Source organism: Crassostrea angulata, chromosome 6, assembly GCF_025612915.1.
Source record: "Crassostrea angulata isolate pt1a10 chromosome 6, ASM2561291v2, whole genome shotgun sequence".
Taxonomy (NCBI): domain Eukaryota; kingdom Metazoa; phylum Mollusca; class Bivalvia; order Ostreida; family Ostreidae; genus Magallana; species Magallana angulata.
The window spans coordinates 21,640,877-21,667,284 of NC_069116.1; the positions used below are offsets into that span (position 1 = coordinate 21,640,877).

The 26,408-nt window shown below is 33.2% G+C and overlaps 1 protein-coding gene across 3 annotated transcripts in view; it reads right to left on the bottom strand.

The window, feature by feature from the left end:
- LOC128188142 (uncharacterized) overlaps positions 1-26,408 on the bottom strand; it is a 35,586-nt gene that overhangs the window by 5,492 nt on the left and 3,686 nt on the right. Inside the window, exons 10-29 of one of the 3 annotated variants that reach the window (XM_052859009.1) lie at positions 26,191-26,302; positions 25,451-25,660; positions 24,809-25,006; positions 20,597-20,782; positions 20,021-20,374; positions 19,640-19,805; positions 19,295-19,424; positions 18,956-19,066; positions 17,407-17,575; positions 16,967-17,198; positions 16,511-16,685; positions 16,294-16,396; positions 15,829-16,029; positions 15,527-15,655; positions 12,313-12,499; positions 5,309-5,402; positions 4,903-5,037; positions 4,628-4,728; positions 4,431-4,533; positions 1,249-1,263 (exon numbers count right to left, since the gene is read on the bottom strand). In XM_052859009.1, coding sequence (XP_052714969.1) covers positions 1,249-1,263; positions 4,431-4,533; positions 4,628-4,728; positions 4,903-5,037; positions 5,309-5,402; positions 12,313-12,499; positions 15,527-15,655; positions 15,829-16,029; positions 16,294-16,396; positions 16,511-16,685; positions 16,967-17,198; positions 17,407-17,575; positions 18,956-19,066; positions 19,295-19,424; positions 19,640-19,805; positions 20,021-20,374; positions 20,597-20,782; positions 24,809-25,006; positions 25,451-25,660; positions 26,191-26,302 — 3,111 coding nt within the window. Of the gene's footprint in view, positions 1-1,248; positions 1,264-4,430; positions 4,534-4,627; positions 4,729-4,902; positions 5,038-5,308; positions 5,403-12,312; positions 12,500-15,526; positions 15,656-15,828; positions 16,030-16,293; positions 16,397-16,510; positions 16,686-16,966; positions 17,199-17,406; positions 17,576-18,955; positions 19,067-19,294; positions 19,428-19,639; positions 19,806-20,020; positions 20,375-20,596; positions 20,783-24,808; positions 25,007-25,450; positions 25,661-26,190; positions 26,303-26,408 lie in introns of all 3 variants that reach the window. The other 2 variants (XM_052859008.1, XM_052859010.1) reach the window with 2 other exon arrangements.

The following is a 26,408-nucleotide window of genomic DNA, read 5'->3' on the forward strand; positions in this document are numbered from 1 at the left end:
CACAATTTAAGAAACATAAAAGTATGTTCATCTATTATTCTACACATCTTAAACATGAAAGAAATGCACTTTCATTTGGGTTTTTTTACTCTAAAACAATTCAAAGTAAAATATGATGAGGTACCTCAGTTGTTGCATGTATCATCAAAGACTATAATTTCTACAATATAACCAATATAACATTTGGCTGCCAAGTGAGGGAAATATTACTAGTAACCTTAGGGTCAGAAGGAAAATTAAGGTCAGCAACAAGACCCATTTCACATTTGAATTGTTCTCACCAATTTGTTTTATTTAGTACATAGCTCACAGTGTTTCTTGGAAATATCTTGAACTGCTTCAAAATGGAACTATTTTTAGGTAAACATGAGGAATAGTGCATTAGTGAAATAGTAAAGGTTAGGGACACAGTTCAGTTGCTCACACAATGTCTGAAATTTGATGAATGTGCCTTGAAAGGTTCTATGATTCCTCAATGAATAGTGTGATGGACAGACAGACAGACATATATATAAAAGATGAACACAACTAACACTGTACACCCTGGCCATATACAAAGCAAAGCATAAAACAAATCATAAGATGAGAAATATGATATTCAACTTCAATCATATCGCATTAAAAATCATAGTGGATTTTCCATACTTAAATTTGTTGATGTAAAATAACTGAAAAGAAAAAGGACACAATAAAAGGAAGATTTTAAAGCACATTTTTCTTCACTTAGAATAGAAAAAGAAAAGATACAAAACTGAAAAAACACACCAAATAATACACTCTACAAAATGTGCAACACAATTCTACAAGACTCATGAACAGCAAGTACTATAATCTAGATCCAATTCTACAGAGCTTCTCGGTTTGATAAAAGTTACGCTTTTTATGTTTTTGAAAAAGAATCAAATCTTTTATATGCTGATCATTACATTGAAATTGTTCAACCTTGATTATTTGGATTAATTAAGTCATAAAATTCCTGACAAGTGTATATAAAGTATAAGTGTGCTAGCTACCAATCAAAAACACATAAAAATGATTAAGTTTGGCTTAAAGTAAATATATATGTATTTGAATTACAATTTTAATTAAAATTCTTTTCAAAAAATTGTAATTTTGGCTTTCAATATCTTAATTATTAATAAAGGCTGTGCAATTTGACATGTTCATGAACTTAGAAATTTTAGCCCTAGCCAGTGGTATAGAAAACACGTGCCACACTTAATATCACTCCAAATAATTAGTTACCACCTCATCAGGGCCAAGCTGAAATTTAACCCACACAATAGTCATTTTTATGTTTAATAGGAGCAAGTGTCTGGTCATGTACTTAGCACCAAAGGAAAACTATTCTGAGTTTTATTATAATAAAATTATCAAAACAATCCTTTAAATCTAACTGTTGTCAAAAGATACAATAGCAATAAGTACTTAGGTTTTAAATAGAGTTTAGTATAATGCAAATTGCATATTAAACAAGTACACAATAATTCTTTATAAATTACTTAGAAATGCCAAGCTACAGACTTAAATTGAAGATTTAAAAATCTGAACAAATATGAGAGGAGGTCATTAGTGTTCACTCAACAAATATTTGTTGAGAACAAGGTTGAAGATGGGATATGTCCAGTGGCGTCAGTTTTAATGTATTTCTGGTCAGTAAATTATCAAAATCATTGAAAATATCCATAAAAATGTCAGATACTCTGGACTAGAACAATGTTTATCTATTTGCCATTTAAATAAGCACAATTAGTATAATATTATTATCAATAATACCACCTTAAAATCATCATAAAGTCATAGATTTCAAAAACAAGTGTACATAACAGATGCATCACCTCAAAGTTTATGAAAAATAATGGTACTATTTAAACTATAGAGCATTTAATATAAATTGATGGTATTAAATGTACTTAAAATTTATACTACTATTAGCACATATAATATAAGTGATTATCATAATAATCACCTTTAAATATCAAAGTCAATCTGTTTACAACTGTGACATTTATTTTATGAAAATAAAATGTTGCAAAACACTGGTGAAAGACAGAAATGGATTTTGTTTGTGAAATACAAAGATGTTATTACTTCAAAGTGACCTTCATGTACTTAAACAGTGGATTTTCTAAGGTTAAAATGCAAAAAAATAGATATTTTAATTCCCTGAAATTTTCATAGATATTTCAAAAACAAGTGTACATCAGAGACATAAATAACAGAGATTGGCAGCTGATCGAAATCTCGCGAAATCCCGTGGTCCCTATTGTTCCCAGTTTAAATCAGTATATCATTCTAATAAACAACTATATCGAAATATAAGCAGCTAAAACCTATTACCAAAACATTAAAAAAATTATACTTTCATGTGTTTATGTCATATAAACAATATTAAAAGAGGAGTTTTAGGAGGCAGTTGGCTACCCGTCGTCCGAGATATCGTCGATGTCTTATAGCAGGCCAATATATTTTTTAATATATTAATCTAATTTTTTCATTTTTTGTTTCAAAAATGTCTAGAACCTATGCACACTTTTCATTAAAGCAATATACTTTTGGTTTAACGAGGCCGGGTCTAATTTGTTCTGCCCTAGATTTTTGGATGAAACTTTTTACATGAATTTCTACTGATATAATTATTATTTTAAGATTACAAAATAAGACATTTACCACACCGTTTGTTTAGGGGGTCATCTCAAAGTGTGTTAATCTTTAACATAGGACCCTATGGGATTTTGCTTGAAATGTATCAATTTTGCATATTTTTTACATTTTTTCAAAACTTCTGCCCTAGGGATTTCTTTTTCTGTTCTACATATTAAAGTTATTGCTAAAAGGCATCTAATGGTCAAATAAAAAAAACCTTTTACCTCCTGGTTTGTTCCAGGGGTCTTATCAAAGTTGATTTTTGTATGCCCATTTTCCCAGATTCGTCAGATAATGGCTATTTTTTATTTGACAAAAGCGGAAAAGGTGATCTAAATAGTATTATTAAAACATTCAGACATATTTAAGTAATAAAAAAATAAAAAACATCACATATTAAGGGCCATTGATATAAAATACATGGTTACTGTCTGAAATATATGAATTTAGCTATATTTAGGCGGGTTAAGAAAACGTGACAGAAGGCTAGGCTTGCTGAACCCTCTTCACGTTTTCGACCCGAGCCCAAATATAGCTTATACTTCGAGACATTTATGTTTATTCCACAATATAACATTATTTTTACGCATCAAACGAGATATTTTCAACAATTTTCGCTGAATATCTGCAGTTTAAACTATCACGCCATGGCGTCAACCAAGCAAAAAGATGACGTCATAATACAAATGAAACGCTGCGCGAAAGCGTGCGTACTCGTTCTGTACTCGGCCTCGTTAAGATCATTATCTCAGTTCACTAAAATGTAGTTCTTAAAGTAAGGTTGGTCCCGTACCATTTTTCAACAACAAAACACGCTAATGGCAGAGTAACCAATCTCTGTTATTTATGTCTCTGGTGTACATAACATATGCATCAGATCAAAAGTTTCTGAAAAATGATGGTACTGTTAGAATTTTAGAACATACAGTACCGATCATACCCAACCTAACAGAAAGTAAACCCCAACTAAACCCTGGGTTTACTTTCTGGGTTTACTCTGGGTTTACTAGAGTGGACCCAGAGTAAACCCAGAGTTAACCCAGAGTAAACCCCAAGTAAACCCAGAGTGGACACAGAGAGTAAACCCCAAGAGAAGTATTCCCTGAAAGCAGACACTACATGTGTATTCGTAATATACAAGGGACAGGAATCACAGGCAGTAGGATGATAAAATATACAGGTCTGCTTCACACTTCAGTGCATATAGTTGACTCCAAAAGCAAATCTCAAGTAAACCCAAAGTAAACCCCGAGTGGACCTAAATTTTCAAAAGTAAACCCAGAAAGTAAACCTGGGGTTTAGTTGGGGTTTATTCTGGTGTTAGGTTGGGTCTGATCAGTACTGTATAATATATATTGATGGTACTCCATAGTTATATTTGTATGCTAGTATTAGTGCATAAAATATCATTGCATCATTCTTTTACAACTGAATTGGTTATAAAAAGGTCCAATAATTAAAAATCTTGCTCAAAATCTTTGCTTGTCATACAAGCATCTGTATAATTATCATTGTTCTGAAGCTGCAAGTTGCAAACATATCACAGCACAGTTATACAAACATTACCATAATGCATGAATTGTACAAGTATTCACATTGATTTTGTTTATACTTAATACACCACTGTTTTCCTTATTCACAAACGATCAGTTTAGCAAAAAGTAGACAAAACTTAAAGCTTAAATTCAAGACATGCACAATATGCATGCAACAATACCAATCAGGGTTTGGAAATTCTACATCTTTTTGAAAGAATATAAAGAATAGTAACAAACAGATCTTACTCTGTTGTCATCCTGTGAGCCCATCTGCACATTGGCTAAAATAGTCAGTTGTTTACTAAGTGAAGGGATCTGGCTGGAATAGTACTGAAGGTCTTTACCACATCTTCAAAAAATAGGAAATCTAAATTTTATACTTCCATTTAAGTGAAAAAGAATTTAGAAGTAAATGGCAGCACTTTATACTATTCTTACATTACCTTTGATCTACACAGTGTTTAGCAAGCACATCTGTAAATTGTTTCATTTTTCTTCCATTATCAGCAATGGCCAAGGCAACTCTTACAACATCCTGATGATTCTGGGGAAAATAATCAATTATACCTATAATACTTCAAATACTTGTGTGAATGGTTATTTCACTAAAAACGAAGCTGATATGACTTCGGTACCATACCATATACATGTACATAATGTCATGTATTACATATGTAATATTGATAGAAAATGTAGTTGAAGTACATCAAACCCTTACCCCAACAGGTCCATCCCCCTTACAAAATTCTGCCATCTGTTCCATCTGTAAAGACATTTCCTTGGCAACCTGAACAATAGGGTTGTTTTCATCTTCCCATTTATCAGCTTCTTTTTGAAGAAATCTTGCAGCATCCTAAAGCAAAAAATTGGAAAGTGTCAATCTACTAGAGATTAAATATCAAAGATAAAGATCTCATTTATTCCATCCAATTATGTTTTGTTTCCTTTTGTAGTTTTTGGGGGTTGAGGGGGGAGGGGCAGTGATGGGGCAATACAGGCAAATAGAAACTAGGATAAAAATTCCCCTGCTATATGTATAGAGTACATGTACACAATTTTTTTTTACAGTCTTCACAATAAAGTCATTGTAGACCATTAAGATCAGAAATCATACAGTTGTATACCAGAATTGATGCAGATGGCTTATAAGGAGATTTTGAGTTGTCTTTTCTTCGATTTCTGCTAAATGTTCCAACATTAGTTTCCAGATCTTTTTCTCTGAAAATATAAAAGAATTAAATGATAAACATGCTCAACAACCTCAGAAAGTGAAGTATCTTAGAATCACATGCAAATCTATAGCCACCATTTTACATGACTGTATACAAACCAAGTTCATTCACTTCACAGGGTTGTTTAGGCTTTTTTAAAGAAGTTAAAAAGCAAGTTAAGAGACAACATCTGTAGTTACATGTTTGAACAAACAGAAATCCTTTCAGCCTGGGTTTATCATGTGGACATGAAATTAAAAAATTTTATTGATGACTTAAAAAAATGAACTTTATTTATTATACAACGACTGATAAACAAGTTCTACAACTTATACTAATATCTCTCATTGGCACGGATGTTAGCACGAGGGAGTTATTGTTGTGGGAAGAAGCCGGAGTACCTGGGGAGAACTAACCTGTCCAAACGGGCGACCCCCATACCCTATCACGTACGACCACTGTCGAACACAGGGTTCGAACTTGGGTCGCAACAGTGTATGAATTTTCGGGGGGGGGGGGGGGGGGGGGGGGGGGGGGGGTTCAGATAAGCAGATACAGTGAAAAAGATATTGTAAAATGGTCAAATTTTTGGCAAATCAGGCACTGTCCTTAGTGCCCTTCTTGGGAAAGTGTCATAAAAGAAGAATGAGTGAATAAGATGGTGCAAATGCCCACTGGTTTAATTGTACCAGTAAATTCATTTTTTTAAATATTATAATACAATTTTGCAAAAAGAACATATTTTCACTATAGTCAGAATATTTTAACAGACACCAAGAAAAACAAAACATAGTTTCCCAAATTAATTTTGGTTGTATTGAACCCTCAACCTAAAAAGACTTCATTGTTCCATAAATACCAGTATGATTCTACAGACCGGTGTTCTAACCATTGAGCCATTTCAGTCACATCCAAATTTGTTATCAAAATGCTCTATGACTCTTTGGTTCAAGATTACAGACCTCTATTATTTTCCTAAAATGTTCTAAATCAGTTGTTGCAATACAAAGTGATATGTATTTCTAATGTATACTGGGTCACCTGTCCAATTTATTGTTGATTGAAATTGATTCATTTTTTATCCAACCTCAATAAGAATATGTCAAAAACATGGAGCACAGACCTACTCTATAGATTAAAAAGTATTGAAAATCTTTTTAAAAAAAGGTAGGTATAACACCAGTTCAAATCAACATATTCCAAATATTGAACCTTTTTAGGGTTACATATTGAAGTTAGGTTCAATGTACATTATCTAGATTTAATGTTTGATGGAAATAATTAAATATGTTGGTAATTTAATTTTCAATAACTTATCTATCCTGAATTAGGCATTATATCCATCTTTTTTACAATTTATGTTCCTCTTATCCAAAAGATGCATCAAAAGCAACCCATATTTGAAACAAGAGGCCCATGGGCCACATTGCTCACCTGAGCAACAATAGACATTATAAAATCAGCTTTACAGAATAATATACCAAAAAATATGGACAATGTAGTCTAACAGATCCTGTATATCAAAAATTTTATTTTTTCCCAGGATATTCTGTTTATCATTAATCCCTTTTTGTCACAGTATAGTCATTTCACATATTGAGCATTACAGTTCTCAAGAAGATCAAAATCAACTGGGATATAAACCTGCATCAAACTTGTGTCAGCCCAAGAATTGTCCAGAGGCCAAAGTCTAAACAAAGGAAAAGAATCAAAAATATGTCAAAATGCTTGCATATAAGTTAAACCATAAATTATAACATTTGAACTTTGGTGAATTTAAATTGTTTTCTTTTGTAAAATTGGACCCTCCACCCCATGTGGCTCCATCCTACTCCTTAATAAAATATGATTTTGCTACCTGATGATACTTCACACAAGTAACAGCTTTTCTGGCCAGTCTTGATCTGTGTAGAAGATTTAAAAATAGAATTTCTCTTTATATTCCTTTGTAAAAATTTGACCCCCCCCCCCCCAATGTGGCCCCACCTTACCCCCAGGGACCATGATTTGAACAAACTTAAATCTACACCATCTAAGGATGCTTTCACACAAGTAGCAGCTTATTTGGCCTTATGGTTTTTGAGATATAAATTTTGAAAGTTAAACTCCATATACTTCGATGTAAAATTTGACCCCCTATTGTGGCCCCACCTTACCCCCAGGGACCATGATTTGAACAAACTTAAATCTACACCATCTAAGGATGCTTTCACACAAGTAGCAGCTTATTTGGCCTAATGGTTTTTGAGATATAAAGAATCTGGGGGAATAAGCCGAGGCAAAAAACCACATAGGTTCATTTAACGTAGCTCGCGGGTTTGCTGACGTCACAATAGGAATCGACGTTAAGAGTTGATCGTCATAGTAAACTCATAATTTTATTTTAAAATGACAAATGAGATATTTAGAAGTATAAAAGAAAATATTATAAAAAGCTTATATGCGGTTAATGACTGTTTATATAAAGATTTATAATATCAAGTGCTGAAAATTTGTCACATGAGATGTCACATACATTGTCACATTTTGTTCTATAAAGATAAAGAATGAGTGTGCGTTAGAACTCTTCCATTTAAAGTCATGTTTTAAAATAAAATGTATGCATTAACTTCGCTTTTTTTTTTTTTACAATTATAACTTCCGTAATCTGTACTACCGATTAAATTCTTAAATTTCTTTTGGCTTGAGATAACTGTTTTATTCGATTACTTACTTATAATGTCAGTAGTTGCCTGGCATTTTATTTTTGCATTGATTGACTCAGAGTTTCATTAAAACAAAAATAGCAATTTTCTGTATCTTTACAGCCTTACATTAATTGCATTTTTAAATAACATTCACAATAATGTCTAATAAGCATTAACATGTTCTAAAATGTGTTAAACAGCTAGTCTTGTCAATAAATGCATTTCAATTTTGGTGTTCTAAGAAGTAAGGAAATGATGACGTCAGGCTAACGTCGTAATGAAAATATAAGGTTTTGAGAAATCTTTTAAATCTTTAAAGTTTTTTTGCCAAAAATTGGCCGAGAACACATACTGATATTTTTTTATGAATTGATTCATAATTATCTCCTCTGTTTTTGTGTTGAGTATGATTAATTTCGTCTGAATTGTTTAAAAGTTTGGAGCATAGTTTTGTAATGCGTTTCTCGGTTAAAATGTGCATTTTACTATATATTTCATTGAAATGGCGTTGCTTGATTTTATCAATGACACTGTATTTGAAACACGATAACATTATTACCGCGCAGACGAATCTTAAATAAATTTTAGAAATAAAACTATAAAACCTATGGATCGCGTGGACAAATTTTCAAGGTAGGTTTTCTCACAAGCAGGTAAACCCGCGAGCTACCTTAAAAAAACCAATATTTTATTTCTAGCAAATTTCACTTGCGTTACATTTATTAAACATATGTGATCATATACATTCAGTGCTGCCATAACCCACAAAAAGTAACTTCACATTTAATTGATATTAAGACAATAAAATAGTTATATGCTAATTTGGCAACTAAATGGTATAGAAATCGGATGTTCAAATTATATTTTTTCATAGAGTGGGTCATCGTACCATTTTTTAAAGAACAAATATTGTTAACACATATTAATGTCTATCTTTTTCAATTTTCCAAAAAATGGTACGAAAACCCACTCTATGGTAAAAAGTGAGTTTTCTTCTTTTAAATTTTAAGATTGGTCTTTAAATGACTAAGTCCAGTCGTTTGCGTAAAACTGATAACAATAGAATCAGCTATATTAAAGTTTCTAAACGAGCTAATCGCTGGTGTAGTGGTAAGCGAAGAGTTCTTTAAACAAATGTAACTGAAACAGTGGGTGTTCGAATCGTACGCGTTATGGTTTTTTTTTGTTTATCTTTTTGTTTACATTGTTAGAATGTAATTTTCTTTTTTTTTTACTTCAATTAAATAATATACATTGTTGAAATGTAATTTTCCTTTTTTTTTCTTAATAATAAGAAATTGCCTATAATAACTTGAAATTATTTGATATGCGTTTTCTACTACTTTTATAAAATATGAAATGTATGTTATTCTCTTTGAGATTGCACGATTTCATATTGTAAACAAATGGTTGTTGTGCATGCAAGAAACAAATAAACGGCAAGATAAAACGTTCCATCTTTTAATCCTTGAGAGTCTTGTTAACACAACAAGGACATACGCTATCTGAGGATGCTTCCACACAAGTTTCAGCTTATTTGGCCAAATGATTTTTGAGAAGAAGATTTTTAAAGATTACCTCTATTTACTCCGATGTAAGAATTTGACCCCCCCCCCCCCCATCAAGCCCCACCTTACCCCCAGGGACCATGATTTGAACAAACTTGAACCTACACTATCTGAGGATGCTTCCACACAAGTTTCAGCTTATTTGGCCTTATGGTTTTTGAGAAATAAATTTTGAAAGTTTAACTCTATTTACTCCAATGTAAAAATTTGACCCCCTATTGAGGCCCACCTTACCCCCGAGGACCATGATTTGAACAAACTTGAATCTACACTATCTGAGGATGCTTCCACACAAATATCAGCTTTTCTGGCCATATTGTGTTTGAGATATATATTTTTAAAGATTAACTCTATATACTCCTATGTAAAACTTCGACCCCCCCCCCCCCCCCATTGAGGCCCACCTTACCCCCGAGGACCGAAACTTAAATCTACACTATCTGAGGATGCTTCCACACAAATATCAGCTTTTCTGGCCAAATGGTTTTTGAGAAGAAGATTTTTTAAAAATATCACTAAATTTTCAATAAATCCTAATTATTTCCCTTTACAATAGGGTGTGGCCCTTTATTTTAACAAACTTCAATCCCCTTTACCAAATGATGCTTTGTGTCAAGTTTGGTTGAATTTGGCCAAGTGGTTCAAGAGAAGAAGTCGAAAATGTAAAAAGTTTACAGACAGACAGACGGACGCCGGACAGACAGACAGAGGGACGACAGACAAAAAAGTGATCAGTAAAGCTCACTTGAGCTTTCAGCTCAGGTGAACTAAAAAAACTGACCAGTTGTTCTCAAGAAGTAAAAAATGTTCAATTGTAAATGCACAATGTACAATGACAGACAGATACCTATTGCACTCTGGTGAACTTACAATGAAGACAATCCCTAATCACTTTTTAATTACTTTATTCAGGTATTTGAGCTCTCTGATGCGTAATGACCCCTTCACATTAACTGTGGTATACGGTAGCTCTTTTGCAGGACAAAACGACTTAGCTTGGTGAAATATGAGTTAACATATTCTACATAGGAAGAACATACAACAATTTTTGTTTTACTAATATTCACAGTAAGTCCATGTATCACAGTATCTATACAATTCATTAAGGGCAAACTAAATCATTTGCAGACTCAGCTAAAATAACATACTATCATCTGCATAAAACAGGATAAATATTTTAAATATAAAAAAGTTCCTTTTCAATTCCCTCAGTAATTGTAGACAGGCCAGTTACGTTTTTATCTAACAAACAATCTTCTAGATCATTAATATACAAGGAAAACAAGAATGGAGATAAATTTTCTCCTTCAACAAAGTAAATCAATTTCTCCTGCACGAGAGACCATAGTTATCATGGGGGGGTCTATATAATGAGAAGGTAAATTTGCAAAACATGTTCTTATATGTGTAAATGAGTCTTTCACATGACAATAAAAAGATATTGATTTATGCTGATTATTTTCAACTGGTGTTAATTCTTGATGACTATGATCAATTGTTATTTAAAACATTAGTATAGAGAAAATATTTTTAAAAAACAAATTTGCTCATATAAGCCTGTCAAATGCATCATTACCACAAGACACACCATCCATGCAAGTTTGGTGATCATGCAAGTTTGATAATGGAGATTGGGCTCTGCATCTGAAGCTTTCTCTGTGATTCATTTATATTATAGTTAAATCAACTATGCAATTTTGAGATAGTACAAGTTTTATTGAAGTTAGGACCTGTAATAACTAAAATATAATCATCAGAGGGCACCTGCTCCAAAAACTTTAGCCAGCTCTAAAAACCTTAACCTCCTCACGCATCCGTAACCTAATGCTCAGATTCAGCATTCAAGCCTGTCAGGTGCATCAGTGTCATAAGACCCACCATCCATGCAAGTTTGGTGAAGTTAGGACCAGTTATAACTAAGATATAATCAACAAAAGTACCTGCACCAAAATCTTTAACCTGCTCCTAAAACCTTAACCTCCTCCAGCATCTGAAATTCATGGCCCAAATTCAGCATTCAGGCCTGTCAGGTGCATCAGTATCATTAGATGCATCATCCTTGCAAGTCTGGTGAAGATAAGACCAATAATAACTAAGATTCAGCAATCATGCCTGTTAGGTGCATCAGTATCATAAGAAGCACCATCCATGCAAGTTTAATGAAATTAGGACCAGTAATAACTATGTTAAAATCATCATGATCAGAGGGCACTTGCTGCAAAAACTTAACCAGCTCTTAAAACCTTAACTTCCAGCATCCGAAACCTCCAGCATCCGAAACCTATGGCTCAGATTCAGCATTCAAGCCTGTCTGGTGCATCAGTATCATAAGACGCACCATCCATGTAAGTTTGATGAAGTTAAGACCAGTAGTAACTTAGAAATTGGTATCAAAGGGCACCTGCACCAAAATCCTTAACCTCCTCCAGCAGCTGAAATTCATGGCCCAGATTCAGCATCCAAGTCTTTTATAAGTAGGTCCAGATGCATTAACCATACACGTTTGGTGAAGTTAGAACAAGAAATAACTTAGATACAGGACCTGCAACAAAAACTTTAACCATGTCCGGAAGCAGGGGGTATAGCATAAGCTCCCCCTGACTTTGTCTCGGTGAGCTAATAAAATGGGGGCAAATATTTCCCTGTATGTATACAGTACTACCTTGTCACTAGCAGCAGTTCTTCATGTACTGATGGCAAGCCAAATTTCATTGGTTGAATCTGTGATGATCCATACTTGCCACCCTCAAGAGATCCAGATGGGCGGTGATTTCCTGCAAGAGTCTCTGTCTCACTGTCAGCAGAGAGTTTTTCTGTCATATCCAAGACACCCATCAAGTTATGAAGTTCTAAAAATACAATAGGTTTCCTGTGAAATTTATCCAATTTTAACGTAAATACATCTTTATAAATGTTTGTTGCAGAAATTACATTGTCAAAAATGTTAACATGATATTTTTAAAGAAGATGGGGGAATAAGACAGCGAAAATACCCATTTGGTTTAGTCGTAAAATACAATTTCAAATCTATTTTTTTTTCAAATAAATGTACTTGATAATGTTAAAATAACAGTTAACAAAACACAATTTCTAACTATATTGGTTTTGAATATTTTAACAAATGAAAATGATATTTTTTAAGGTATAGTGGGTCATCTCTCCATTTTGATTGAAATTGGTAGATTTCCTTTAAACCTTAAAGAGACTATGTCAAAAAAGTGGAGCTCAGACCCACTCTAAAGAAGAAAAGGCACTGAAGTTCTAAAAATGACACTATTTGGGAGATTTTGACACCCATACACCAGTTTAAACCAACCTGTTCCAAATATCTAACATTTTTAAGGGTTATAAATCAATGTTATGGTAAATATACATTGTTTTCAATAATCTAGAAAAAAAGATGAGATTTGTTGATATTTTTAAAGTTTTATAGAATCTTATATATCCTCATGTGAGCAGTTTACACGTCTTATTCCCATATCTTCTTTATAAATTTTCCTTTTTCAATATTGTAAATTAAATTCATTCAGCATATGATTTTCGGGATCTCCAGTTCTCCACATTGTTGTTTTCAGAATCCATATCACCACTCTTTCTAAAACTGATGCCAAAGTAGCTAGTTTACATATTAGAGTATCAGTATCAATCTGATTCTCAGTGCACTATTTAGGAAAATGTTTACTCCAAGTCATCCCCCACAGCTATGTCAATGATATAAACAGGATGGTATACCTGATAGAGACAAGATGTTATTCGATATTGTAACTGCATTATTATGAATGATATAAGCAATGAAAGGAATGTTTGAAGTAAACACAATGTTGAGTAAAGTCTTTAGAAAAAACACAGCAAGTTGAAAAGTTCACCAGGATATGAACTTGGTTGGTCACGTGATCAAATCCAGTGAAGTCAAAAGGGCTTCTGATGATAGAAGATTTGATTTCATACCAATCAAATTTAAATCCTGGTGAACTTTTAACATTGCTCATTATCAACCATATCTATGTTTGAGAAAGGTAACTTGTTTCAAATAATTAAAATAACAGTGTTTAAATGGTTACAATAATGCATTCGTCAAATGATAAGCGCATGCAGTAATTTTGTGACATCATTAAACAAGAGCCCCATGGGCCACATCGCTTTTTCACCAACTAAAATACAACTTGTTAAACTTTTGTTTCATTTAGGGAGTTTTAATTTTGCTTTTAATTGAGCGAGTGTAGTGAATTGAGCCTTCCCATGAATTCACTAGATGGATTTTAAAAAATACAAGATATCATGTTCGAGAATGACGAGAATTTGACCTGGCATGTTTACTTCTTAGTCAACACTATCCTTCCACATAGTTTATTAGCAGCAATTATTTTTCTTAGATAATCAAAAATACCTTCATATCAACCATTCTCTTAAAGTAGTCCGAGTATCGCACTACGTCATCATACGGATTTTACAATATTGGTTCGACTTTTACAAAGCGTTTTAGATACCAGGTATTGATTTTGCTCTACATCGCTGTTGTAAACAATGGCAATAATAAGCAATTAGAACGGTAATATATGTATTCTATGAGAGATAGAAATGATTAATGTTGAGAAACTCGATTCTGTTAAAGTAAAATGAAAAACGAAGTTTCTGATTAACCGGGATCTCAGGTATGCTTATATCTTCTTTGTTTTGATGCCCCCCCCCCCCCATTTTATTTTTCTTTTACTAAAACCGGTTTACATTTAGAAACAGAAGCTATTTCGAATTTATTAAATCGTCAATTAATTAATGTTTAAACGATATCTAACATTGTTGACAGATCAAGGCAGAAAACTGTAGCAAAATGTGATTTTTACGGATTTTTTCGTCAGGGTCTGCTTGGTTTAGAGCTCATAGCGTGAAAAGTAATCCGTCAACATATAATTTATTTTACAAAATCTTTTTTCTAAGATGTCAATCTATAGAATAAACACCATGAATTTAAGTTTGAGTCCATAAAATAGTAAAAAAATTACCAAACGCGATACTAGCATTGCATTTTTTGTATTCTATTTTGATACATCAGGTCCATAAAGCGTACTTACTAACAAAAAATTGCGCAAAATTATTGATGAGATATGGCTTAAATAAATATTTATACTCTATTTTGTATGTTCAGTTCTAATTTTCCCAAAATTGGTAATTATTTTTAGGAAAAACGGACGTCTGGTAAATTTCATAATTGTCAATGATTTTCGCAAGGGGGTACACCCGTCTGAGAGGTGATAATAAACAAACTAGCATGTAAACATGCATATTTTCTTTTGTATATGTATTGCTAGAATGTATATTTATCATTTAATGCTAAGCTTTTAATGATTGAGCCCATTTAGTGCCGAGTATAGGACTACCTTAATGCATATCCATTTATTACACATCTCAATCTTGTTTGAACATTTTCATAATGTAAACATGGTGAATCTAAACCATACCGTGTTCATTAATTGTATTGCATCACATCATATTCATTCGACAGCCTATAGAATTTTTAGTGGCCACCTTTTAAAGAGTTGCTTTTGCTGAATAGTTATCATACTGGGTATGCAAATCTAAGGATCATAGGTTCGAGACCCATTATTTTTATTTTCTTTAAGATCCAAAATTGATTTTTCTTTTTAATAACTCATTCATCACCAATGCATTTGGACATTTTTCTGCACCATCAAGAAAGGTGGAAAGGTCTATGAACAATTAGTCTACAAGTTCTGCTTTGCAATGCTGACACTATGGGAATAAAAACTGTGTTAAAACTTTGTTAATCCATAGTGAACTGCAATTGAAGCAAATTTCAAAAACATATCATTTTTATAATCACATAATTATGACCTTTTAAAAATCAAAGATGTATATACCTGCAACTAGATTTGGTTTAATGTCTGACATCTGCCTGAGGTTGACCATCAACTCTCGTATCTGTGAAGCCCACAGTAACTTCTGTCTATCCACTTCTACCATTGTCTCAGTCACTGTATGCTCATCATCTAAATCATGAAATCATTATTCCATTTTCCAATTAAATGTACAAATACATATAGTTACACACACATAAATTCAACATTTATCTTTAACAAAATCTTTAGCTTCATCCAAATATATACATGTAAATACAGATAAACAACATTTAACATCTATACAGCCTGGAATTTACTAGTACCTGTCAAGGACTTGATGACTTGGATAAGTCTTGGCGAGGATTCTGTCACCTGATCAAGACACCTCCGGACAGCCGCCCTTTTCTCTAGATTTGTGGATAACTGGATGCAACTTTGCACTCTCTGTCTCATTTTTACAAGCTTCTCACTAAATCTGCTGATCTCAAGCTGCAACTCAGAAATCTGGATCATTCTCTGCTTTCCTGGCAATGAATATAAACTTTTTTCAGTTTGATTGATGAAATATTTGTTGGGTGGGGAAATTGTCGTTTACAATGATAATGCACACATTATTTTGTTTAAGTACATACATGAGCAGTGCCCATGTATGTATTCAAAATTTAAATATTTCATCCTTTTTTTAACACCCATGCTATCACTGATCATAAGCAAGGATATAGCTTGATTTACACCGGACAAGTCCTAAATACAAAACACACTATCCAGTTTGTTCAGTTCTTCTGTACCTTCTGGCATTGTTCTGGCACCAACTCCTCTATCAGTAAGTGACATTACTGGTTTGAAGTACACAGAGATCTGCTCCTGTATCATATTCACACAACAAACAGCCTGAAAAAGTGTGAAATGATAAATACATATTACATAATAAAATGGTTGAGAATTAGGTTCCATGTTTAGGCTCTCTTTTTCGAGCAATATTTTGTCTTATTAATGTACACTTGCCTTTACAATCCAACACATACTGGCCATTCGAATTCTGAGAGGAACATAGGATTTAGACACCATGAAGGCTCTTTGACAGCTCGTGACTCGCCGAGCCATCTCAGATCTCAGCTTGTCAAGGAGTTCACTCATACAATGACAAAGGTCCTGTGCCGCTTTGGCTTTAGATTCATTGCTTAAAGATAAATATAGTAGCAACTGTCAGTGTGTGTTACTGATTAATCTAATAGAAGATTGAAGTTTATCATATATTATACAAAATTTATAAAGCGCCATATATAATTTATATAAAAATTACTCTACAGCACTGTACACATTAAAGTTATTGGCATAAAAGCGAAGAACATAAATAATATACCTAAATACACTTTAATTTAAAACTACATACATATATAACACTAATATTTGTTTACATGTAAAAATCAATGCTGTGCTGTCTATTATTCAAATTCTTACCCGATACATGCCCCATGAAGAATGTCTCTCAACCTTTTGTTCTCTTGCTCAACATGTGCAATGATATCCTCTTGTTCTAACGATGTCATATCCTGTGTAGACCACACCTTCCTTTCTATTCCCATTTTGCTCACTTCCTCTACAATGGTGTCCAGATCAGAGAGAATACAGAACATCATGACAGCCCACTCTCTTCCTAGCTGGTCAAGCTGATTAATATCCTCGTCACTCACTGATAAAATTTGATTCAGGGAAATAAATATTTTATTTTAGCAGATGTAAATGAAAAATACCCTCTTAGAAAATATATAAAAATAACATCATATAATGGTTGTAATTTACAATTAACATTTAAAGGGAAAAAGAGAGGAAAATTTTCAAAAAATAAGATCTTTTAAAATATGAAAAAGACTTGGATTTAAGTTAGCATATGTACTAACATCTTTGTGAGCTCATTTCAGCGGTTGTGGTAATGGTAATAGTGATGTTCTCTAGCTCTTCCGCGAGGTCCTGACAGTGCCCCAATGGAGCCTGGTCGGTACAGACTAAACCTTGTGTTATCAGCACAACATCACCCACACAGGAATAGTGAGTCTTGAGACAATCCAACTAAATAAATATTTTTAAAAAATATCAAAGGCCAAAAAAAGTTAATCTATTAGTTCTAAGGCATGGGCAGATTAGGTCAAATTAGCCATATATTTAAAAGGGAAATAACTCAATCTTCAATTTTAAGTTAAATGTAAAAACTGAGTTTAATTATTCTTTTCAAATCTTAACTGCAATGAAGATTTAAAATAAAACCTTTCTGTCCCATTAAATTTTGAAGTTTTTGGACAATAAGGAATCAAAAGATTATTTGTCAGACAACTATATATACCAACAAGAGCAGAAAACTTTGAAGTACAATGTATTTATTGGCATTAGGATCTGTGCTGTCAATGAAATGTATTTAAATTGTGTGTAATTGGGGACACGATGTTGTTGGATGTTATGTCACAAATTTAATGTTATATCAAGAATAAAAAATCAATATTGTTAACATAAGATATGAGGTTACTAGCTGGTAAAAAGTTTTAATAAATGTCCTGCCAATGGGAAAATTATAAGAACATGTACTGGTATTGTATGTACCATGAGTAACTCATAAAAAGCTTTGTTTTGCCTTGGACTAGAATATCTTGACGTCGTTGGATGAATCACGTCACATGGTTGCCTTATAAATTTCTGTACAGGGCAAGCATCAAAATTTATACGGCAACATGGCAGACGTAATGTTATCTGAGCTGATTTTTTACTCAAACGTTCAACCATACCTTTAATTTTTAAGCCCCAAAATATTTAGAGTGACCCCCCCTTTGCCCGTGACGTAATATTATGATCCTACAAGAGCATCGAGGTTTGCACAAACGACTGGCGAGGAAGGTAAAAAATTAGAGAATTAAGCTATGAATGCAATTGTTATATATTATCTTTTGTTTGTTCACATATCAAACTGTAGGTCCTCTACAAAACAAAACACTTATTAGGTTTGTTACTGGCTGTGTAAAGAAATAAGTGATGTTGGTAAAGTCTATGAAAGGCTCGATCGGCTACGCCATGCCTTCTATGGACTTTACCGACCTAACAAATTTCTGTAAACAGTCAGTAACAAACCTAATAAGTAATATTATCCACTAACCTCAATATGGGTAATAAGAACGAAAAGGAGGGTTTTTTTAAAGCCCAAGTACCGTGACACTTTTAGAAAATATATATATATATAATACATATACAGTCAAACTTCGTTATCTCGAACTAGATGGGACTATATAAAAACTTCCAGATACCCGAGTATTCGAGATATCGAGGGTAAAATACTTCAAAAAATTAAGTAGCTGGGACATAAAAATTACTTCCACATATCCATTGTATCTGAGATATCAGTGTTCAAGATATCGAAGTTCAACTGTACATAGAAGCCGGCTTGATCTGTTCACGTGTGTGTACCTCTTCCTTTGCTAGCACTAGGTTTTGCTCACTAAGTGCCTCTATCAGAGCGTCAGGGACCACCTTGTATGTGTCAACAGTAGCATCGACACATATCTGTAATTTCTCTGCCTGCAATAAAAAAAACATCATGATTATATTTTCATGCATTCCTCAGAAAAAGACTACACTGCCATTATAAATGGCATGATGGAAGAATGTGTGAATTTACATTGAGCATATATGACTTATTGCAAAGCAAGTAATTTTGAAAAAAAACAAACAAACATAAATTATTATATACATTTCACATTCAATAAGTTTGATTGGTTTTTATTTTAACATAAAAATTTGTTTGACCTTAGTTTTCCAATTCAGACAATGTTCATTTAGCTCATCCATCTGATCTGCATCTCCAGCCAGGACTGACTTAGTTTGATCTATGATTTCTGATGCCAAGAGGTCAGTTTCATGACAAAGACTCCTAATGCTTCTAAAATAAATTTTACCCTGAATATATATTTTTTTTTCTTCATACACACAGCACAATATTGCGCTGCAAAAATTGCAAAGTAATTAATAAAATTGATACACAATAAAAAATTTGATTAATATTCCTCTTAATGATGCTGATGTTTTTATTATCTAAACTGTTCTCAATGCAACTACTTTCTAACTTTATCCATTAAAAATAAAAAGAATTACTTTTGCTTTGTGCCTAAGCAGTAAGGGCCTATGTGTTTTGCCATGTCTACAATATGGTTGGTCCAGGCTAACAATTCTCCACACAACAGATTGGATCTGTGCTTGTTTATTTTCTGCACAGCACAAGTAAGACCTTCCGATATTTTCCTCGCTATGCTCATCCCGCCTTAATGAAAGAAAGAAGTAAAATGTTACTTCATCTACCGTATCTTAACATTAAATTGTCATTGTTCCTTCTTGTCAGATGGGAAGGGTATTTTGTGAAGATAATTCAAAAATAGGAATTTCATTAAGTTTGATTTTTCTCCTTATGTACTGAAAATTATTATTATTCTATACATTATAGGAAAGGATTTATATGTTGATAAAGTTTTCAAGAACCTAAATTCTCTGTTTCTGAAAAATGCTGGAAGACTTTGTGCTGCCTATCATTTGAGGAAGACATTTGGTGACTAGAATGTTGGCTTGAATATCTGGATTTCTGAATTGGATTCTCAACGGAATTGTCAAGGAAAACATCAGTGTCTTCTGTGGAAGATAAATGGAGTGATGGAAATCCTACAGTTGTTCTGGATGACCTGTTATGGAGGCCAGATCTGGAAGATTGGTCATGCAAACTAGATCTGGAAGATTTATCTGGGTGATCAGTTGTGGTCGAATGATCTTGTAGACTTGCTTTAGAGGACAAGAGGCTACTTTTTGAAGACTTTTTGTATATATTTGAGTGTGACATAGCTGAAAAATGCAGAATTGATTTTTCAATAATACATGTATAGAAATTGGAATAATATTTTTCAGATTTTAATATAAATGTGGACAGAAACTCAATTTTGCTTCTAAATAAAAAAATTCAAACCAATGATACAGAGTATTTGACAAACAACCTTTGCCAATATTTAGATATCAACTTAATATTCACTTCATCTTTTTATTAAAACATGTGAGTATACTTGACACCTGTCTGTCTGAGATTTTTGCGCTGTGGACTAAGAATGCTGGGGTGGTTGTCCTCAGATAAACCTGATGTGACCTGTTGTACTCTGTCAAGAACCTGCTCCAATCGCTTCTGAAATGTCTCAGCAAAAGCTCTGTTGCCTCTGTCTGACACAAGATTACTGTTGGCAGCTCTCAATCCATTCACAGCTATGCAATAACAATTAAACAATTAGCCACTAATTAACGATAGACCAACTCAAAGTCTTTCATTGAATGCAATATATTTGACTTTGTCAAGAACATTAGCATTTAGAATGGTCGTTAGCCTGTATGGCTCAGAAACATGGAGAATAATTGTTTCTTCAGCAAAAACAATCCAGACATTAATCAACTCATGTCTGAGATGTATCCTCCTGATCAGATGGTCTGACAAAATCTGTAACACCGAATTGAACAAAAAATAAATTAAAAAAGGTGGGGTGGATAGGTCATACTCTACACAAGCCACATGATAACATTATAGGGCAAACCCTATCCTGGAACCACCACCACCCCCCCCCCCCAAAGAAAATGCAAGAGGGGCAGGCCAAGGAACACCTGGTGGAGAAAAGGAAAAGGACATAAAAAGAATGGGCAAAAGCTTGAATAAGGTGGAAAGGATAACCTGCTACCCCCCCCCCCCCCACACACACACACACACACTTTTTCCTGCAGCAAACATTTTTTCTTAAAATATCATATAAAAAATCGAATTATCAAGGAGTTGCCCCCCTCACTTTTTTGAAGCATGTAAAAACTAGAAGTGTAAAAAAAAGAAATTAACAGAGAAATTGAAGGTATACTCATACTCCTTTTACTTTTTGAGATCTAAGAGATCAAAGTTTTTGACTTTGACCTCTAAAAACCCCTAACTACGTAACACATGAGAAAATCATTTCATTGTTTGAGTACATAATTGTCAGATTAACATGTTTGCTTCTATAACCTATTACAAAATATCCCTCAGTAAAGTGCTATAGATAAAAGACTTTAGACCCATCTGCATGACTCTACTTAAAGGGGCCAGCCCCTTTTTCCAGATATCAAATGAAAGGTCTTGATGTTTTTTACACTTACATGTAACTTTTTTTTATCTCAATTATTTTAGGTTCAGGTGAGCTTCGGCACCTTTTGAGAAAGAAAGAAATGAAAATTAAATTACAAATCTACCATCTTTTGTTTACCATTCATAAAATTTTGAACCAATGTCTTTTTTTTTTTATTTAGGAGGAGTACCATAGACAATACTTCTCTCTAAACATTACTAAAATTGCAATTTTTCAAAAACAGAAATGGCGTCAAAAAATTTACGATTGTGTTCAGATCAGTATCTATCAGATCTGAAAGTTTCAAGAAATTTGTCTGAGTCAATTTAGAGAAAGAGTGTGTACAAAATTTGTATGAAAACAATAAAAGTAATAACTACAGTAGACCCTAATAATAATAGGGAAAAAGAAACCAAACGAAAGCAATGGGGTCTTTTGTTGGAAATGGAAGACCTTGATTATTTTATATTCTCAGATTGTGTCTTATATTTTATCAAAATATTGAAAATCACCCAAATGTGCAACATAAATATCTTGAGACAGACTATACTAAAGTTTGAGGTCTGTCCAGCAAAGGGCAACCAACCAATCAACATACAATCCAACTGGTGCAAAACAAAATATCTCCTTATAAAACAGATTCATAAAAAGAATTTATTTTTACTGCAGATTCCTAATAAATCACAAAAAATGATTTCCAGGAAAAATGGCTAGAAACACTCATCCCGGATTTTAAAATCCCACATTTATTTTCCTGACAGTTGTGGACTTTGTGAAATAATTGTTAATTTGATGGTGGAGTTGTGGAATCACTTACATGCCTAAAAAACCAGAGGCCCATGGGGCCACATCGCTCACCTGAGCAACAATGGCTTTATATGGGTGTTCAAAGGATATTGTGCCTTATGGCCCTTCGGTAGAAAAACAAAAAAAGAATACCATAAAATAAACTGTATTCAAATTTTACACTTATTTTCCTACGCTTAATCTATGATATTATACCCTTATGAAATACAATTTTTACCAAAAATATGATCCTACGCAAGATAGAAAACAAAATTTTGGTAGGGGTACACTCTTAACTTCCAATTCTCTTTATTTTAGTTCTGCCCCCTCACTTTATAAAACGATTAAACTATATATGAGAATATATGCACATAGGTACATATTCATCTTCAACTACATTGTACTAGCTAGTTATTGTATTTTATTAAAAAAGATTCCTATATGTGAAAGAGGAAAATTGTACCTCAAGGTGCTCAAATTAAAAACATTCAAATATCTAATTGGTCTTCCACATTATAAACGATTGTTGTTTACCAGGCGTGAACTCATGCTACATTTTATAACCTTACTCACTTGATCGATGAATACACTCGAATGAAAGATGTTGTCATGTAATATGTTAAAGAGCTATTACAAGTATAATCAATGCATAGGCGTCGGAACTGGGTGAAGGGGTAGGGGGTTCTTCCCTCAGACTGCAATGTATTGACAGGCATATCGCTCTATTTTACTAAGGCCCACACTTTATTTTCATCTTTATTCAAGATCAACGTTAAAAAATGGCTACAAATCAAGATGATTTTCCGCTGTAATTTTTTCTTAAGAATAGCGGCAATAGATTTATCCTCGTAACAGTAATGTTTTAAACTGTTTTAAAGAGGTCGTTTTAATTTAATTGTGTCTGAAAAACCATCAAAGTTGGTGTAGATTCATCGTATAAGAAGGGGGCCCCCAAAAAGTTGTTATAGCATAGCATCCTTTTAATTTTTCTGTACAAGTATTTACGTTTAGTGAGACATTACTAGTGATAAATCAAAATTTCAGCATCAATCGTGGAATTATAAGCAAGATACAGAACTCACAATTCTGCTTGGTTTGAGTCAATTTTTTGTTCACAAGAGTTAATTACATTGAACTTAAGATTTTTAAACTTGGTGTTTCCTATTCAGAATGAAAAAAAGCATGGGCTCAGTTCTGGGAGCAAAGCTTTGTATCTTGCTTATAATTCGAAACTTGACTCAGCTGAAAATGATTAGTAAAGAGAAAATTGTAAATAAACAATTAAAACAGAATAAACATGCACTAAAACAAAGGAAGAGCACAATTTTTTTTTTCGTAATATACATATACCTATATATTTCTTGATGCAAAAACAATCTCCGTTTAGACTGTAAATGCAGAGCATCTTAACAAAACACGTTGCATTATAATCTACCATATAGAGATCGTACCGAATTACCAATAAAATGTATAGTATTTACAATATGATATGCTGTTAGTGCATCAGATTATGCTAATTTTGCGCAGGTAAAATATTAACTGTCTGATTTACCGAAGTCTTTATTTGATTCGATACATAAAAATCCCAAAATACAGGGAATATTTCCTCTCAAGTTAAAAAGCATAAACGAAATTCAAAACAACGTAAAACCACGGTCATGAGTGAAAAGGTCAACACATGGAAAGATTGAATCTCAATTGACTTCACGAAATTAGCACAAATATATTTAGCACGTTTCAAGTATCCCTTCGCATGTAAACTGTTGAACAACAAGCAAATACATCTTTGTCAGTTTGACCTGTTTGCCATGCGTCAACATTCAAACTTGGCTGCCTTACACAATGAACTTTCGTTTTCGATATGGAATACCGAACCCGAAGTTATAAACTGATTGACAGCGATTATCTCTTTATTTTTATTTTCGTTAATTACTCAAAATTGAAACAGACTTCGCCAATAATTTTTGCAATTTATGTTTTCCTTTCCATAAGGATTATTTATGAAAAATTATGTTGAATTTGACTCAATAGTTCTTGAGAAGAAGATTTTTTAAAATGCACCCCCCTTTTTCTACAGTTTCGAGGTTTTCTCCGTTTTAAAATAAAGATCGGTCTTTCATTTCTGCAATTTATAATTACCTTTCTATAGGGATGCTTTGTGCCAAATTTGGTTGAAATTGGCGAAGTGGTTTTAGAGAAGAAGTTTAAAATGTGAAAAGTTTACAGACGGATGGACGGACGGACAGACAGACGGACAGACGGATGACGGACAAAAGGTGATCAGAAAAGCTCACTTGAGCTTTCAGCTCAGGTGAGCTAAAAAGGAATCTATAGTGTGGTTTTGTTATACAGATTCATTCACCTTTCTGCAGTTGTTTGACAAACACCAGAAGTCCATTTCTGTACAGAGGGTCCTTGTGTCCACCAATGATTCTCTCAGCCATCTGACAAACCCTTCTGGCTCTGCCTACTACAGATTTCACAGCTGACCCTAAATTGAACTCATCTCCATCCTCCAGATATCCATGGCACACAGATATATCCTCCTGAATCCTAGATTCTGTGAATAAACATCGACATTATATCCTGCAAATATCATGTTAAGCATAATATTTACAAAAAGAATTTGTCTCTTTGTAAACACTTCTAAGGGGGATGTGCAGCCATTTTGTACATTTGAGGACAAGAATGTAAACATTTCTTGTACTGGCTTGTTTCAGCCTGAAACTGGCCAAAAATGTTGCCAAAAGATATAAATTTAAAGCAATAAATATGAAGTCCTATGATGGCCGCACATCCCCCTTAAAAAGAGTTATATATTTTTTGCTGTGAACATATGCAACTATGTGACAAACACTCTGGAGAGAAAATTGGCTTTAAAAAAAGGTGTACCGGTATACAATATGTGAGACTTTACAACAATATTGTAAAGACTAAGTATTATTACTGCTGTTCTTGTGCTTGAATACTACGATGCCTACCAACACAAATGGTCTCATCTTACCAGAGACTTGCATGAATATTCTTGGGTCAGTCATTTCATCTAGAACTTGCATCAGAGAAGTCAATTCAAAAGTCCATTCTTTCATTAGTAGTTTAACGTGCCTAACAGCCATCTTGTCCTGAGACTTCTTGGCCATAGCAACCACAGCAGGCACAATATCTGGATCAAGTCTCTCTAAGTGACAGACACATCTCCGAATGGTTCTAACACCTGAAGGCAGAAATAAATGACATTTTAAATCACATTCTTAAAATGAATCCACTTCTTAACAAACATTTACAAATTTCATAAACCATAGATTCCTTATCTTAAGCGAGTACTTAATTCTGCAATCCCGCCATTGTGGATCAAATCAAGAGAAAATAAAACTGTGAACAAAGAACTTATATCCTGATTTCTTATAGTTCTCAACTCCCAAAATATAAAAGCAAGATAAAATCTGTGAGAGTACTTCTCACAATTTTACGCAATTATTAATTCCTTGCATTTTATCAAAAATCTACAGTACTGTGGTTTCATTAATCACTATTCACAGTTTCAAGGACACATAACTTTATAAAGACAAATGATCCTAGACATACTGTAACAATATGTTACAAGATATTGCACTTCAATAAATCATGTAATTTCATGGATCACCTCTATAATGGAATCCACAAAAATTGGTATTCAACAAAAATTGATGAAACCTGAGTAATGCTTTGATTAAGTTCAAAGGAAAACGGGAAAATATAGTTTACGTTTGGCATCAGTGGAGCTAGCTGCAGCAAAACTTGCAATCTGTCCCATTTTATCTGCATGTGCTTGAAAATCTGTAACTAAATCCTTCATGTGCTTTTCAAATCCTTTTTCCTGTAAAACACTTTACACATGAATCAACAAAGATTTCATAAGGTATATATTGGATATTAATGCAGTCATATGGTTAAACTATCAACACAAAATAATATTTTTTAAA